Below are 15,583 nucleotides of genomic sequence, written 5' to 3'. Positions count from 1 at the left end.
CCATAAGAACCACTGTTGGAGAGTCACAGACAAAGGTGTCATCTTGGTGCCCCCTCCGCCTCCCCAAAAAAAAACCTCACTGCTAATAGATCATTTAGATTTAGATGTTATACCTGAGTAATGTTTGGACTTCATTCATATGAGACCAGAGTCGTGGTCCATAAACTGAGTAAACTTATGATGACAACAATGAACAATGACACCACACATCATCACTGCTCTTACTAAGTGCTCACAGGTGCAGCTCTCCATGCAGGTGGGGGTCCAGTTCTCACAGGTGCAGCTCTCCATGCAGGTGGGGGTCCAGTTCTCACAGGTGCAGCTCTCCATGCAGGTGGGGGTCCAGTGCTCACAGGTGCAGCTCTCCATGCAGGTGGGGGTCCAGTTCTCACAGGTGCAGCTCTCCATGCAGGTGGGGGTCCAGTGCTCACAGGTGCAGCTCTCCATGCAGGTGGGGGTCCAGTTCTCACAGGTGCAGCTCTCCATGCAGGTGGGGGTCCAGTTCTCACAGGTGCAGCTCTCCATGCAGGTGGGGGTCCAGTTCTCACAGGTGCAGCTTTCCAATACAGGTGGGGGTCCAGTGCTCACAGGCGCAGCTCTCCATGCAGGTGGGGGTCCAGTTCCTCCAGCAGGGCCAGCATGATGCTGCAGGCTGTATCTCCCTTCCAGTGCACCATGTCCACCAGGCAGCTCACCTGGTCCTGCAGCACCTGGCTCCTCTGCAGGACCTCTTCAGCCTCCCTGCTGCTCAGCACAGGAGGCCTGTGGGCCTGGAGACGGTCCAGCATGCTCCTCAGGACACCTCTGGACACTCCACTGATGAGGCCGGGCCGCACCTGGGACAGCCGCTCTGCTCACAACAGAGAGGATAGTGAGTGAGTTAGACCACCTGAGGAACCATCTGTGTGTCACCTTGTATGGCACTCTGCACAAGGTCTTCCATATACCTGCCCTGGTGTGTGTGTGTGTGTGTATGTGTTTGCGTGTGTGTGTGTGTGTGTGTGTGTGTGTGTGTGTGCGCGTGTATGTTAGTGTGCTCCTTCACTAAACTGACATTTTCAGTAAAGCTGCAGTGTGTGTGTGTCTAGGTGTGTATGTGTGCTTGTGTGCGCGCGGGGTATAAGTACCTGTGTTTGTGTGTGTGTGTGTGTGTGTGTGTGTGTGTGTGTGTGTACACCTGTTTTTGTCCCCTGGCTGCTGCCCTGTCCTGGGCTCCTGCTGGGCTTGCAGTAGTCATGTCTGCGGATCTTGACTGTCCAGATGGGCTGTTGAGAGCTGATGACCTCCATATCAAATTCCTCCTCTGGCTGCTCCATGTACACCTCACTGAAGTTACCAGTGGAGAGCGGCCACAGGTTCATCTTCTCGGGCTGAATCTCAGATGGGCACGATGTCCTCACACAAAAGGTGTCCATCTCCCGGAGTGAGCCCAAGACGCGGGGTTTGTCGATCCACACCCCTGTCTTCTCCTTCTCCACATCCTTCTGGAGGATGGCCCGGATGTGAGCTGGGTCGTTCGGGTAGGTCGGCACCAGGTAGGCCTGGAGAACCAGGGGAGCGGTGCAGGTGCAGAAGAGCAGCAGCTCACAGTGGACTTTGGGAGAAAACAGATCCCTCAGGTAATACACCAGCCCTAACAGAGAGAAGGAGGGGTGGAAAAGCCTGGCATGGTGTCGGGTCAGCTCACACACCTCCACACACACTCCACTCTCCCGCCCATGCAGGACCCTCACAGCATCACCCACAGATGCCTCAGAACCCCCCAAACAGAGGAAATGTGGCAGGTGGATCTCCTCCAGCTCTCCTGACATGACCCTGATGTCCATCAGAGGACCAGCTGGTCTGGACTGCATGTGGGCCAGCTCTTCAGCAAAGACATGCCAGTCTGTGAAGCGGTACTGCAGGGTGACTGGACCATCACATGTCCAGCGCAGACCAGACTCTGAGCACTCATAGCTCCCTGCAGGAGAGCTCAGGCTATAGGTGGAGACACTCTCATCTGTGGAGACTTCAGGCTCCACCAGGACCCAGTGGCTGGAGTCTGGAACTTCAGCACAGAATTCACAGCTCCTCTGTGGGGCATCACTGTGGTGATCCTCCCTTTAACACACACACACACAAACAGAGTTTGAAAACAGAAAGAGCAGCTTAATTATCAGTTTCTCCCTCCAAACATCGGTCAGGTCAAGGTGTTTGGAAATGTGATCTTTCATCTGAGTAGAATGAACATACATAAGGCGGCAGGACATGTGTGTGTGTGTGTGTGTGTGTGTGTGTGTGTGTGTGTGTGTGTGTGTGTGTGTCCTCAGGCTATGAGTCAGGCTACAGTCCCATCCTGTTTTTTGTTTTTAAATATTGTTTATGCCTATAATTGGGCAGGACAGTAGAGAGAGTGACAGGAAGGGAACGGGAGAGCGGGAGAGAGAGAGAGAGAGAGAGAGAGATGGGGTGAAATGACCCGGGGCACGTGGACCTGAATATGGTATGGACGCTGTAACCAGTTGCACCACAGCAACCCCCAGTCCCATCCTTTTTAAAGTCCACCACCATCACACCTGAACCAACGAGAGTGGCGGTCTCATGCCTTAATGACCACAGGCCAGTGGCCCTCACGCCAGTCCTGATGAAATTATTTGAGGGGCCTTATCAAGACACACATCCTGAACATCGTTCCAGCAACCCTGGATCCAATGCAGTTTGCGTACAGGTCAAACAGATCCACACAGGATGCCATCTCACTTGCATTCAATTCTGACTCCCCTGGAGAATAAGAACAGTTATAATAGTCTGCTTTTTATTGACTACAGCTCAGCTTTTAATATCATCATCCCACTAACCTCATAAACAAACTTCATAACCTGAGTCTCTCTACGCTGCTCAACTGGACAATGAGCTTCCTCACTGCCAGGCCACAGCATGGTCGCCTTGGAAACCACTCCTCCAGCACCCTCATCATGAACACTGGAGCAGCGCAAAGCCACGTACTCAGTCCTATTACACCCTCTTCACACATGAGCACATACTCAGCCCTATTACACCCTCTTCACACATGAACACATACTCAGCCCTATTACACCCTCTTCACACATGACTGTGTCGCTGTCCAGCCCAACATCATCATGATGAAGGCGGACGACACCACAGTCATTGGTCTCATCACGGGCGATGATGAATCAGCATACAGGAGGGAGGTGGCAGAACTGGTCACATGGTGTGAGGCTAATTTTTTTAATTATTATAATTATTCTAATTATTTTATTTAAGATTTAATAGAGCACGTGCTAACCTGCTGCATGGCTGTGTAATAGCTTGTACAGATTCACTGTATCACATGCTAACCTGCTGCATGGCTGTGTAATAGCTTGTACAGATGCACTGTAGAGCACGTGCTAACCTGCTGCATGGCTGTGTAATAGCTTGTACAGATGCACTGTAGAGCACGTGCTAACCTGCTGCATGGCTGTGTAATAACTTGTACAGATGCACTGTATCACGTGCTAAGCTGCTGCATGGCTGTGTAATAACTTGTACAGATGCACTGTAGAGCATGTGCTAAGCTGCTGCATGGCTGTGTAATAGCTTGTACAGATGCACTGTAGAGCATGTGCTAAGCTGCTGCATGGCTGTGTGGTTGGGCAACAGCACAGCACAAGAGAGGAGGGCACTGCAGAGGGTGGTGAGGCTGGCCCAGCAGGTCATTGGGCGGCTCTCCTGTCACTCCAGGACATATACCAAAAGAGGCTCCTTAAATAGGCCAAGAATGGCATCAGTGATCCCACCCACAAATTCTTCATCCTCATGAAGTCTGGCGCGTCTGGTAGCGGAGTGTGGCTGCCAGGACATCCAGACTCAGAGACAGCCTATTCTCTCAGGCTGTGAGACTGATACATGGACAACAGCTACTACCTGTGCCATCTGAACCAGAGCAAGCTCCTGTTGAACTGCTATTGCCAGTGACTTCAGACACTCGTACACAAAGTTACTCTTACTCTGCAGTGCACCTACATACAGTACATACATACATACATACACACTCGTTACGCATCACATACTGATCTCCATTTTGAAATGGGCTTTTTTTAAAGTACTGTATTTGCTGTGTGTGTGTGTGTGTGTGTGTGTGTGTGTGTGTGTGGGGAGAGACACAGAGAGAGTGTGTTCTATTATTGTCCACCAGACTCACGTGTCCAGAGAGAGCAGCTGTGCTCCTGGGTTCTGCTGGGCTTTGTCTCTGAGGTGCAGCTCTGCAGCATCTGAGTGGGAGCTGCTAGCAGAGGCTGCTGCTGCTGCTGGACTCTCCTTAAGGAAGATACCAACATCCACTCTAGAGGACAAATGATTACTGATATGATAACCCTCACATTAGTTTCTCCAGTTTGCACACTATTAAACACACACACACACACACACACACACACGCGCGCATGCACACGCAATGAAGCCTCAACACAGAAGAGTAGACGAGGTGTGCATGGAGGGTGAGCGCCAAAAACGGGACAGACAGGAGAGTCAGCAGTCAGTGGTGTCAGAGTGTTGTAGTGCACACACACACAAACACACGCACACACACGAACACACACACACACACACACACACACTCACTCATCACTTGGTTCTCCTCACACACCCCACACACAGATCTGTTGTGTGTTCAGACTCACACTAGTGTCTCCAGTTTGCAGTGGGGATTCTTGAGGAGCTCTGAGAGATGCTGAACTCCTGCATCATGAAGCTCATTCTCACTCAGGTTCAGCTCCTTCAAACTGCAGGAGTTTGATCTGGCAGCTGATGATATCGCAGCACAGCTCTTCTCTGTGAGGGAACAATACTGCAGCCTGGAGAAACATAACACATGATGACATATCTGATTACTACACTCACATACTGTACCTCTAAATATACAACACACACACACACACACACACACACTCATAAAGCCTCAATGAAGCCTCACCAAACTAGATGTACCGCATAGCGGTACAAAATATGACCGCCGCTCAGTCCTGTACATCCGTTCCGCGAAAATAAATCACACTTCAATTTGTCTCCATATTTTACTCCATCCCCCACTCTTGAAACTTTTGTGTATGCTTGTTTGGCATGCCTGAGTGTGTGTGTCTGCACTGCACAGAAAGTACCCTACTGGTGCTGAAAAAAGGTGAATAGATTGTAGAATAGCCAAAGAAGATGTAGAATTGTTATAAAACCTTTAAAATCTCTAAACAATCACAAGTAGGGCAGTTCATCACAGTTCATCCATTGCAACTGGATTGATGAAAGGTCACTTACACCTGTAGGCTACATTGTATTTGGGAAAAGCAAAAGGTATCAGCATAATGTTATTTATTTATTTATTTTTTTATGTATTTTTAAACAAAAACATCTCTGTCAGTTCCATGCCATTTTCAACAGCTATCAAAAAACAAAGGTCATTTTTGGATGGATGGATTTTTTTTTGTGAATGTTTCTTCTTCTACATAAGATTTTAGTAATCTTTAGTTCATGTAATACTTTATTGTCAATGCACAAATTAAGTAACAGTAGTCTGAAACGCTTATTGTTAATGCACAAATTAAGTAACAGTAGCCTAGTCTGAAACGAAATGCTGTTTTACATCTAACCAGTGGTGCAAATAACTGACATGTCCAAATGGGCCTTGATGAAATGCGTCGCTAGACTGTTCATACACATTTTAACGGGCCAAAGTTGAAGAGCTTTTGTCCGTATTGTTAGTGCAAATATAGGCTGATTCATGTTCCCTTGCATTGTTTAACTGAGGTCCATGGCTAGTCTGGCTTTCATCAGACCAAGCTCAATCTTTTTAAGAAATCAAAAATAAATAGCGGGCAGATCAGGCTGGGTTCACCCAGCCTAGTCCATAGGCACCGATATTGTTTAATTTTCCCATTGAGATATACACGCTCTGGCTATTCTAAATGCAAAAATGCATCAGGGAGTTATGACAAACGGTAACTAACAAACTAGATCCTAATAGAAAGCTGTTAGCTTCCCTAAACTACAGGTAGGATTATAAGGTAGGCCTATTTACAACATAAATTGTCAATAGGCTATGCTGGCTTACACAAATAAAATCTCCTTTGAAAACCAATGGCTTACGCCTTTACAGTATCAAGCGGACTTAAACTGTCATATCGTATAAAAAAGTTGTAATAACATTCACGCAGCTCCATGAGTCAAGGAAAGCGAATGAAGTAGCCACTTCTAAATGGGACCCACTACACAGTAACTTAAGGTGTTTTGCTAAAGCAGCCATAATGAAATGAAGGTGTCATTGTTTGGATACTTCACACACACGTGCTTTTTAATTTCACAGACTACAACTACCAAGCTGCAATCAAAGCACATCGATTCCCCTCTCACACCCTGCATGCACTTAAAAAACAAAATAAACAGGCGCCTCAGTCTCACGCATGTATAGGCAAAACTGTATCAGACCGTGTAATTTGGTAAATCTTCCATTGCACAGAATGATTTTTTGTAGCACGTGCAATAAATGACAGTCGAAGATACAAACAGTGCTGCTATACATTTGCTTTGGTATAACCGCATTTATAGTTTTCTACAAATGCAATAAATCAAATGCCTCCATCACTCAACCAACGCTAACGGTAACATTACCGGTGTCCTTATTGATATTACAAGATTAACGCATTCCTGCAGTAAAACCAAGCATGTCCGATAAACATCCTCAGATTTATTTCGCTTCAAGAAGAAATGGGAATTACACTTCATGAACATCGTCCTATCCTTATTAGATGTTCGGCTGCGTAAATTACAGTCCTTGTATGAAGGCCCATTGTTTTTTCCAACCCACTTTTAACTTCAAACAAAATTACGCCTCACTGCAACGATCGCCATCTAGTGGACAAACGACTACTTCTCGCCAATACTGAAAATGCAGCCATGATGATGATGATGAATATTTATTTTGGCTTTCTTTTATCCTACTGATTTTCATTTTTTACCGGGGCAAATCACAAATGAGTGATTATGAGCCAGGTTGATGTGGGCCCTTGAGACCAACATACCATAAAAGATTCACAGATAACTGTGTCTGCCCTACCCTCCTTTCGGGGTCCAGTCCAGCGGGGGCTGCAGATGAAAACGAAAAAATGACGGTTCCATGCTATCCATGTGGGGTACATGCCCACCAAGTTTTGTGTACCCCGGTCTTTCAGTGTCCTGGAATCCTTGTTGGTGTATCGTCACTAAATGTACACATAAATTATTTTATTGTAAGGCCCCCATGAACGAAAAGTACACAAAACTTGGCATGCATTCAGAGGGTGTCATAATGATCCTACACTTTTAATTTCGTGCAGTTTTGACCTTGTCAGCCAGAGATATTGAGATGAAAACACCTAATTTTTTTTGCTTTTTAATTTTTAACTAGGTGGCTATACATGAAATAAGTGGTAATGGGATGGGTTGACATGCCCCTTAAGACCAACATACAAAAAAAGGTGGACCTCCTAGGCCCCACGGTTCTCGAGATATTCACAGAAAACTGTCTCCGCCACCTACAGGCCAGTTGGTGTATAGTAACATAAATTAATTTATTGTGTGGCCCCCATGAACGGAATTCCACAAAACTTGGCGTGCATACAGAGGGTGTCATAATGATCCTACACTTCCAATTTCGTGCAGTTTTGACTATGTTAGGTCACAGATACCTTCAATTACACCACCTCATTTTTACTTTTTTGTGTTTAACTAGGTGGCTATATACATGAAATGAGTGGTTATGGAATGGGTTGACATGGCCCCTTGAGATCAACATACAAAAAAAATGGTCCTCCTAAACCCTACGGTTTTCGAGATATTCACAGAAAACTGTGTCTGCCCTACCCTCCTTCGGGGTCCAATTCAGCTGGGGAGCTACAGATCAAAACGAAAAAACGATGGTTCCATGCTATCCATGTGGGGTTACATGTCCACCAAGTTTAGGTGTACCCGGTCTTTCAGTGTCCCGGAATCATTGACGGAAATTTGGGCATGCTAAAAAAGAAAAAAAAAAAAAAAAAAAAAAATCTGACTAAACCTATATGACCGCCATTGCGCTGGCGGTCATAATAAGAGGGAGACGAGGAGTGTGTGGCGAGTGAGCGCTAAAGACGGAACAGACAGGAGAGGGTCAGCAGTCAGTAGCGTACACACACACACACACACACACACACACACACACACACACACACACACACACACTCTAATGCACACAAACACAAAACACATTTTTCATTTAACACACAACATATTCAACAAAGAGGGAAAAACTCTCTCTCTGCTCAAAGAAACACACATACACACACACACCAAGGGTTATGACACACACAAGCACTCACTCATCACTGGGTTCTCCCCACACACACAGATCTGTTGTTGTGTGTTCAGACTCACTCTAGTGTCTCCAGTTTGCAGTGGGGATTCTTGAGGAGCTCTGAGAGATGCTGAACTCCTGCATCATGAAGCTCATTGGCACTCAGGTTCAGCTCCTTCAAACTGCAGGAGTTTGATCTGGCAGCTGACGCTATCGCAGCACAGCTCTTCTCTGTGAGGGAACAATCACTCAGCCTGGAGAAACATAACACATGATGACATATCTGATTACTACACTCACATACTGTACCTCTAAATATACAACACACACACACACTGTTAAGATCTCAATGAAGCCTCACCAAAGAAGAGGAGACGAGGCGTGTGGCGAGTGAGCGCCAAAGACGGGACAGACAGGAGAGGGTCAGCAGTCAGTAGCGTACACACACACACAGACACACGCACACACACATTGTAATGCATACATTCAAACACACACAAACACACATTTTTCATTTAGTCAACACACAACACATTCAACATAGTCTTTCCCTCTAACTCTCTGCTCACAGAAACACACACACACACACACACACCAAGGGTAATGACACACACACAAGCACTCACTCATCACTGGGTTCTCCCCACACACACAGATCTGTTGTTGTGTGTTCAGACTCACACTAGTGTCTCCAGTTTGCAGTGGGGATTCTTGAGGAGCTCTGAGAGATGCTGAACTCCTGCATCATGAAGCTCATTGGTACTCAGGTTCAGCTCCTTCAAACTGCAGGAGTTTGATCCAGCAGCTGACGCTATCGCAGCACAGCTCTTCTCTGTGAGGGAACACCATCTTAGCCTGGAGAAACACAACACATGATGACATATCTGATTATTACACTCACATACTGTACCTCTAAATATGCAACACTCACACACAAACACACACACTCATACAGACACACACACACAGTATTAAGGCCTCAATGAAGCCTCTAAAGAAGAGGAGACGAGGCGTGCGTGGAGAGTAAGCGCCAGAAACGGGACAGACAGGAGAGAGTCAGCAGTCAGTGGAGTCAGGGTGTTGTAGTGCACACACACACACACACACACACACACACACACACACACACTCACTTTACAGGGAGCCAGACAGGAGAGTCAGCAGTCAGTGGTTTCGGGGTGTTGTAGTGTACACACACACACACACACACACACACACACAAAACATAATGTGAGGTAAACACACAAAGACAAAAACACAGATATCAAGGGTTATAACACACACAAGCACTCACTCATCACTGGGCTTTCCCCACACACACAGATCTGTTGTTGTGTGTTCAGACTCACTGTAGTTTCTCCAGTTTGCAGTGGGGATTCTTGAGGAGCTCTGAGAGATGCTGAACTCCTGCATCATGAAGCTTGTTGGCACTCAGGTTCAGCTCCTTCAAACTGCAGGAGTTTGATCTGGCAGCTGACGCTATCGCAGCACAGCTCTTCTCTGTGAGGGAACAACTCCACAGCCTGGAGAAACATGACACATGATGACATATCTGATTATTACACTCACATACTGTACCTCTAACTATACAACACACACACACACACACACACACACACACACACACACACACACAGTTATTGCCTCAGTGAAGCCTCAACAAAGAAGAGGAAATGAGATGGACATGGAGAGTGAGCGCCAGAAACAACAGGAGAGAGTCAGCAGTCAGTGGTGTCAGGGTCAGGGTGTTGTAGCGTACACACACACACACACACACACACACACACACACACACAAACACACTTTACAGGGAGCCAGAAAGGAGAAAGTCAGCAGTCAGTGGTTTTGGGGTGTTGTAGCGTACACACACACACACACACACACACACACACACACACACACACACACACACACACACACACACACACACACACACAAAGACACATAATGAGATAAACACACAGAGACGCAAACACACACACACAAAACACACCGCATGGCCACTGACACACAAACACACACTCTGTCCTCCAACACAGCATTCCACTTTTCATTCAGTCAACACACAACACATTCAACATTATCTTCACCCCTCTCTCTCTACTCACACACACACACACACACACACACACACACACACACACACACTGTAAGTCATAATTATTCACTCATCACAGGGAGTCACTGACATACACATATACTGTACACACCATAGTTGAACAATTAAAGAGTTCCATACACACACACACACACAGTTTCCTCCATACTGCATTGAAATATGCACATACACACCATACTTCAACAATCAAAAGTGCCCCCCACACACACACACACACATACTGTAGTATTGTGTAAAATTCACTCACTCATCACTGTGCCCCCAACACACACACACACACACACACACACACACACACACACACTGTTTCCTCCAGACTGCATTCCATCATCATCATTCAAATACACACATAAATACACACAAAAGTAGAGAGTGTGTGTGTGGTGTGTGTGTTGAATAGTGCCACTGCCCATGCTGCTCATGGCCCATTATCCCTATGCCTCAATGCTGACTGAGCTTGCTTAACTGCCTGCTCTGGGTTCCACTTCCTCCCTGCACTAACCGTGGATGCAACTCTCCTCACCACTGGGTCCTTGGACTGAGTAAGAGTCATTTCCAATCTAACCTTAGCACACTTAAACCTACCTTCCTCTACCTTTGAGAGAGGAACTTCATAAACTGTCAATGGCCACATTAGCCGAGGCAATAAACCAAACTGCAGACACCACAGCTTGAGCTTACCTGGCAGCCCTAACTTGTCAATTTTTGCAATACCTTGCCTAGTGACCTGTCTCAAGTCTTCAACCTGTGATTATCACTGAGGCTTGCATCATACCACCTTCCCAGACTCTTCACTGGTTTCTCCAGAACTGTGGGAATCACCTCTTTATTTATAGCAAACTTCTTCTCTATTACCTTCCCTTTAACAACTGAGAGACTCCTAGACTTACTTGGCTTCACCTTCATTCTGGCCCATTGCAGATTACTATTGAACTTATCCAGCAACCTGTTGGTGCATGGAACGGTTGACGTCAAGGTTGTCATGTCGTCCATGAAAGCCCTAATCGGAGGGAGGCGTGGCCCTCCCTGCAACTTCTCCCCACACACTACTCATTTTGAGGCCCTAATGATGACCTCCATTGCCATTGTAAAAGCAAGTGGGGAGATGGTACATCCGGCCATGATTCCTATCTCGAGTTGTTGCCACCCTGTGGTGTACTCAGCTGTAGTAAAACATAGATGAATATCCAGAAATCCCTAAATTAAACATAAACTGAAAAAGAAATTGCAGAGGCACTCTAATGTTGCAACATTATTTAAAAAGCCTTTAATTTGGTGGTGACTGACCATACCTGCACTGGTGTCGACTACCCCTCACCATGCCTTAGTTATGCTGCTATAGCATAGTGCTGTCATGGACTTCTCATGTGCCACGCCGTACAACCACCCCCTCTCATCTCTCCCCTTCTCTCTCTCTCTCAACTCTCCCTCTCTTGCCTATTCTCACTATGATATACTGTAACAATATATAGTACCACTGATTACTTACTGACATTAACCATTTTGATTTTCAGTAAAACTAACCCACTCTACATCTCTTCCCCCTTAGCTCACTTATGAGGTATATCATCACCTGTCATCAGCCATCTGTGTGCTTGGCCCTCATCTCACCCATCTCACCTGAAGTCCCACCCCTATGACTGCCCTATCATCGCCTACTACTGTCCCCCTACCTGGATTCCTGGCCTGTACAGCCTAGCGACCCATCACCTGCCTATGACAACTCTGCCCGGATTCCTGGCCCGTACTGCCGACCCACCACATGCCCTTTGACAACTCCTTTTCCCCTGGACAATTCCAACGCTGGACTATTTGAACTTTCTGACACTAAATTAGGATTAATGCATTATCATACTGGATATGTAATCATCCCACCTCTTGTAACTTTCACCTCAGGTGGCTTTAAACACCATGTTCTATTCTCTACACCCGACTATCATATGCATTTGTCATGTACACAGACCTTACTGTCCTGTTACCCACAGACCTTACCGTCCTGTTACCCATGGGCCTCACTATTGCATTCTACTGCCCCTGTCGCCCCTGTTACCCATGGGCCTTCTTTTCTTTTCTTTTATTTCTCTTCTCTGATTGTCTACACTCTGTAAAGCGCTATAATACATGTGTAATGTTTTGGTGCTCTATAAGCACAATTACATTGAAATTGAAATTAATTTAACATGACAAGAACTGGTAAAAAGCACATGGGCCTATGTGCTACGGCCATATGCCCTGATGAAGGCCAATATGCCCTGAATAATTTTTCAACCTCAGAGTGCATCTGCAATTTCTTTCTTGGATTCTCACTTGACCCATCATAGAAGAGCACCTGAATAAGGAACTATCTGAAGTCTCCTGAGTGCCGAAGCCCCTTTGTGTCTTCTTAAACATAAATGTTCTTTCCTGGAAGCCAGGCCCTTGTTATGATGACATTAGGTGATACTTAAATTGATATGAAAAACATATTATTATTTTAATCACAAAAGGCTAGTATAATTGTTGAACTTCCAGCCTTGAAAACAAGTGCCCCCTCAAATAAAATCTGTGCCCCTTTATGTGACCGCCACATTATGTTTCTATTTCATTACTACAGTATGTCACATGGTCTTCTTACATTAGTTAACCTACATGCAGCGTCAGAAAACTGATACAGCCAGGGTAGGCCAACTTGTCTCGTTGTCTCACACACACACACACACACCCTCCTTCCCCTCCGTGCACATTATGAGTCAAAACAATCTTGCAACACGGTCGAATGACCGTTCAGCTCAGTGTTCACTAAAGTATCATCAACACTGCAGTGCAAATGAAGTTCAATACTTATGCATGTAAATGAACAACTTTGTTCTTATCATTACAAAATCAATCACAGAGTTAAAACTCTTTAAACAGGCAACGCTACCAGCAAATAGCAACATGCATGTAAGAACCTTATTTGGTAAGATAATGTTAGACCACAACTAGTCAACTACTCACAGATAATATAAGTCTACTATTAATTAATTGGAACTGTGACATTAAATATTTGCACCACCATCCCCTTCAGATATGGCAGTTGCATTCTCTTATCACTGTACTCTACAGCCAAAAATCAGTTGGATACTGTAGATGAAGTTTTCAGCGAAAGTTGCAGTGAATGGCTGTGTAGCCTAAACAGTTGAGAATAGTCAGCTGGAGAAGTTAACAACGTTACCAGTGAGAGTAGCAGCACAGGGGAGTAAGAGAAAGGAACTAGGAACCAGGGATAATAATCTAGCAAAAAGGTAATGAAGAGATTCATTTTCAACAAAAGTAGCTCCCTCTACTGCACTTTGAAGAAGGCAACTATAGTCAAGCTGGTATGGGCTTTGGTGATGTCGCATATTGCACACGCAGTTGCCAATCCGTGATCAGAGTGCAATCGCAGTATTTGCGGTTATAAAATTGGGTTTGATCACATCGCGATATTATCGCAAATCATCCAGCCCTAGTGATGTACATGTTCACTAAGAAAAAGCCACAGAAATGCAAGCTTTCCTGTATTGATTTTTTGTTGGTGATACTACTGATGATGTGATAAAATCATTCTAGGGAGTTTTTCCTCACCCCTGTTACCCATGGGCCTTCCTTCTTTCTTTCTTCCTTTTCTTTTTCTCTGATTGCCTACATTCTGTAAAGCGCCATGATACATGTGTAATGTTTTGGCGCTATATAAGCACAATAAATTGAAATTGAATAAAATCTTTGGAGAGTGGAGATCAGACTGTAGCTTAATGGAGAACAAAACCACTGAATAAAATCTGCTTTCTCACCTCACTGTTTTAGAGGGAGAGCAGCTTCACAGAAGATAACTTCTGACGGCAAATTTGAGGAAAAGTTGGTAAACCACTCTTCTTACCTAATTTGAGGGTGCTGATTCTGAATAGTTTGTTTACCAAGCTCAATTCTGAGTTATAAGCCGCATAATCAGCATTTTAACATAGAATAGCAATTATTTTTGCTTATTTTTCCCTAAATTGGGTTGATTTCAAAAGTAATCACTAAAAACAAATTAAAGTGTTCTCTAATTACATGTTTGAGCATAATATAGTTTATTAACATATGTAATGGGAACATGATTACAGTTATTTCCGATAAACTCGGAAATTCTAATCAAAATACAACCATATTTTTATTGCTAACATAGTGAGTCACTCGTGGTGTTTAATGCATTTCATCACAATAACAAGTTGCACAGATAACCTTCAACTCAGAATATATCCTACAGTACATATGAACTTAGATAGCGGGAATAAGCCTAATGCAGAACTGCATCTACCGTCATCAACAACCGACGAGTAAAAAACATTTTACTTCTAGTAACACTGGATTTGGTATGTGTGCTTGCCTCCATACTAGAGCTTGATAATGTGCTCTTCTAATATGCCATTGATCTAGAAAACAGAGTGGCTCTGTCATAGTGTTGTCACGATACCAAAATTATGACTTCCATACAATACCTGCCATAAATATCTTGATATACACGATACTGAAATGATATCCAAATCCTAAAATATCTGGAAAAGAAAGGATGCAGGCCTCCTCCATATATTGAGTCATTTGTGTTGAATTTGTTGCACTTTTGGTCAATTCTCGGTTTTAAACTTCTAAACTTCCTACATAATTATTATTTTTGTAGTCAGTAAAATAGTAGTTTGTGTGTGATTAAGACCTTTATTGTTTGTTATAGCTCATTTATATTGTGTGATGTTTTGGCAATAAATTACCTTTAAATAGCCAAAGTAGGCTAGATCAAGGTCAGTGTTCAAAGTATTGCATGCAAATCACTTAATGCTATGCAGAAGAACCTAATCTTTAGGTAGGATACCCTAGGCCTTCCTGTGTTTATGGGATTTCTTTGACAGTTGCAAAGGGAAAAAAGTGAAGATAGTCTTCTTTGCTCCCAGTGTTATTTAATAAGTACGTTTCAACCGGGTCTTAATTAGATAGGCCTACACCATTATTACATTACATTACATTTGGCTGACGTATTTTTAACCAAAGCGACTAACAACATGGTAACAGTTAAGTTTTAAAGCAATTCTCTCAACAATTTTAGGACAATTTAAAAACGGTTGAGTACAGTAAGAATAAGTGCATCAGTGAGT

General features: G+C 44.6%; 1 protein-coding gene across 3 annotated transcripts in view; it reads right to left on the bottom strand.

The window, feature by feature from the left end:
• Nucleotides 1-584: 584 nt before the first annotated feature.
• The window catches only part of LOC125287749 (NACHT, LRR and PYD domains-containing protein 3-like), a 100,172-nt gene continuing 85,173 nt past the window's right edge, over nucleotides 585-15,583 (bottom strand). For 2 of the 3 annotated variants that reach the window (XM_048233753.1, XM_048233754.1), the window contains 4 exons: nucleotides 4,662-4,835; nucleotides 4,184-4,324; nucleotides 1,178-2,100; nucleotides 585-850 (listed from right to left, as the gene is read on the bottom strand). In XM_048233753.1, the coding sequence (XP_048089710.1) occupies nucleotides 585-850; nucleotides 1,178-2,100; nucleotides 4,184-4,324; nucleotides 4,662-4,835 (1,504 nt within the window). Of the gene's footprint in view, nucleotides 851-1,177; nucleotides 2,101-4,183; nucleotides 4,325-4,661; nucleotides 4,836-8,418; nucleotides 8,593-9,019; nucleotides 9,194-9,687; nucleotides 9,862-15,583 lie in introns of all 3 variants that reach the window. The other variant, XM_048233756.1, reaches the window with a different exon arrangement.

Source organism: Alosa alosa, chromosome 22, assembly GCF_017589495.1.
Source record: "Alosa alosa isolate M-15738 ecotype Scorff River chromosome 22, AALO_Geno_1.1, whole genome shotgun sequence".
Classification (NCBI taxonomy): Eukaryota; Metazoa; Chordata; class Actinopteri; order Clupeiformes; family Clupeidae; genus Alosa; species Alosa alosa.
The sequence above is the reverse complement of the archived record's forward strand: the minus strand, read 5'-3'. Positions and strand labels throughout refer to the sequence as shown.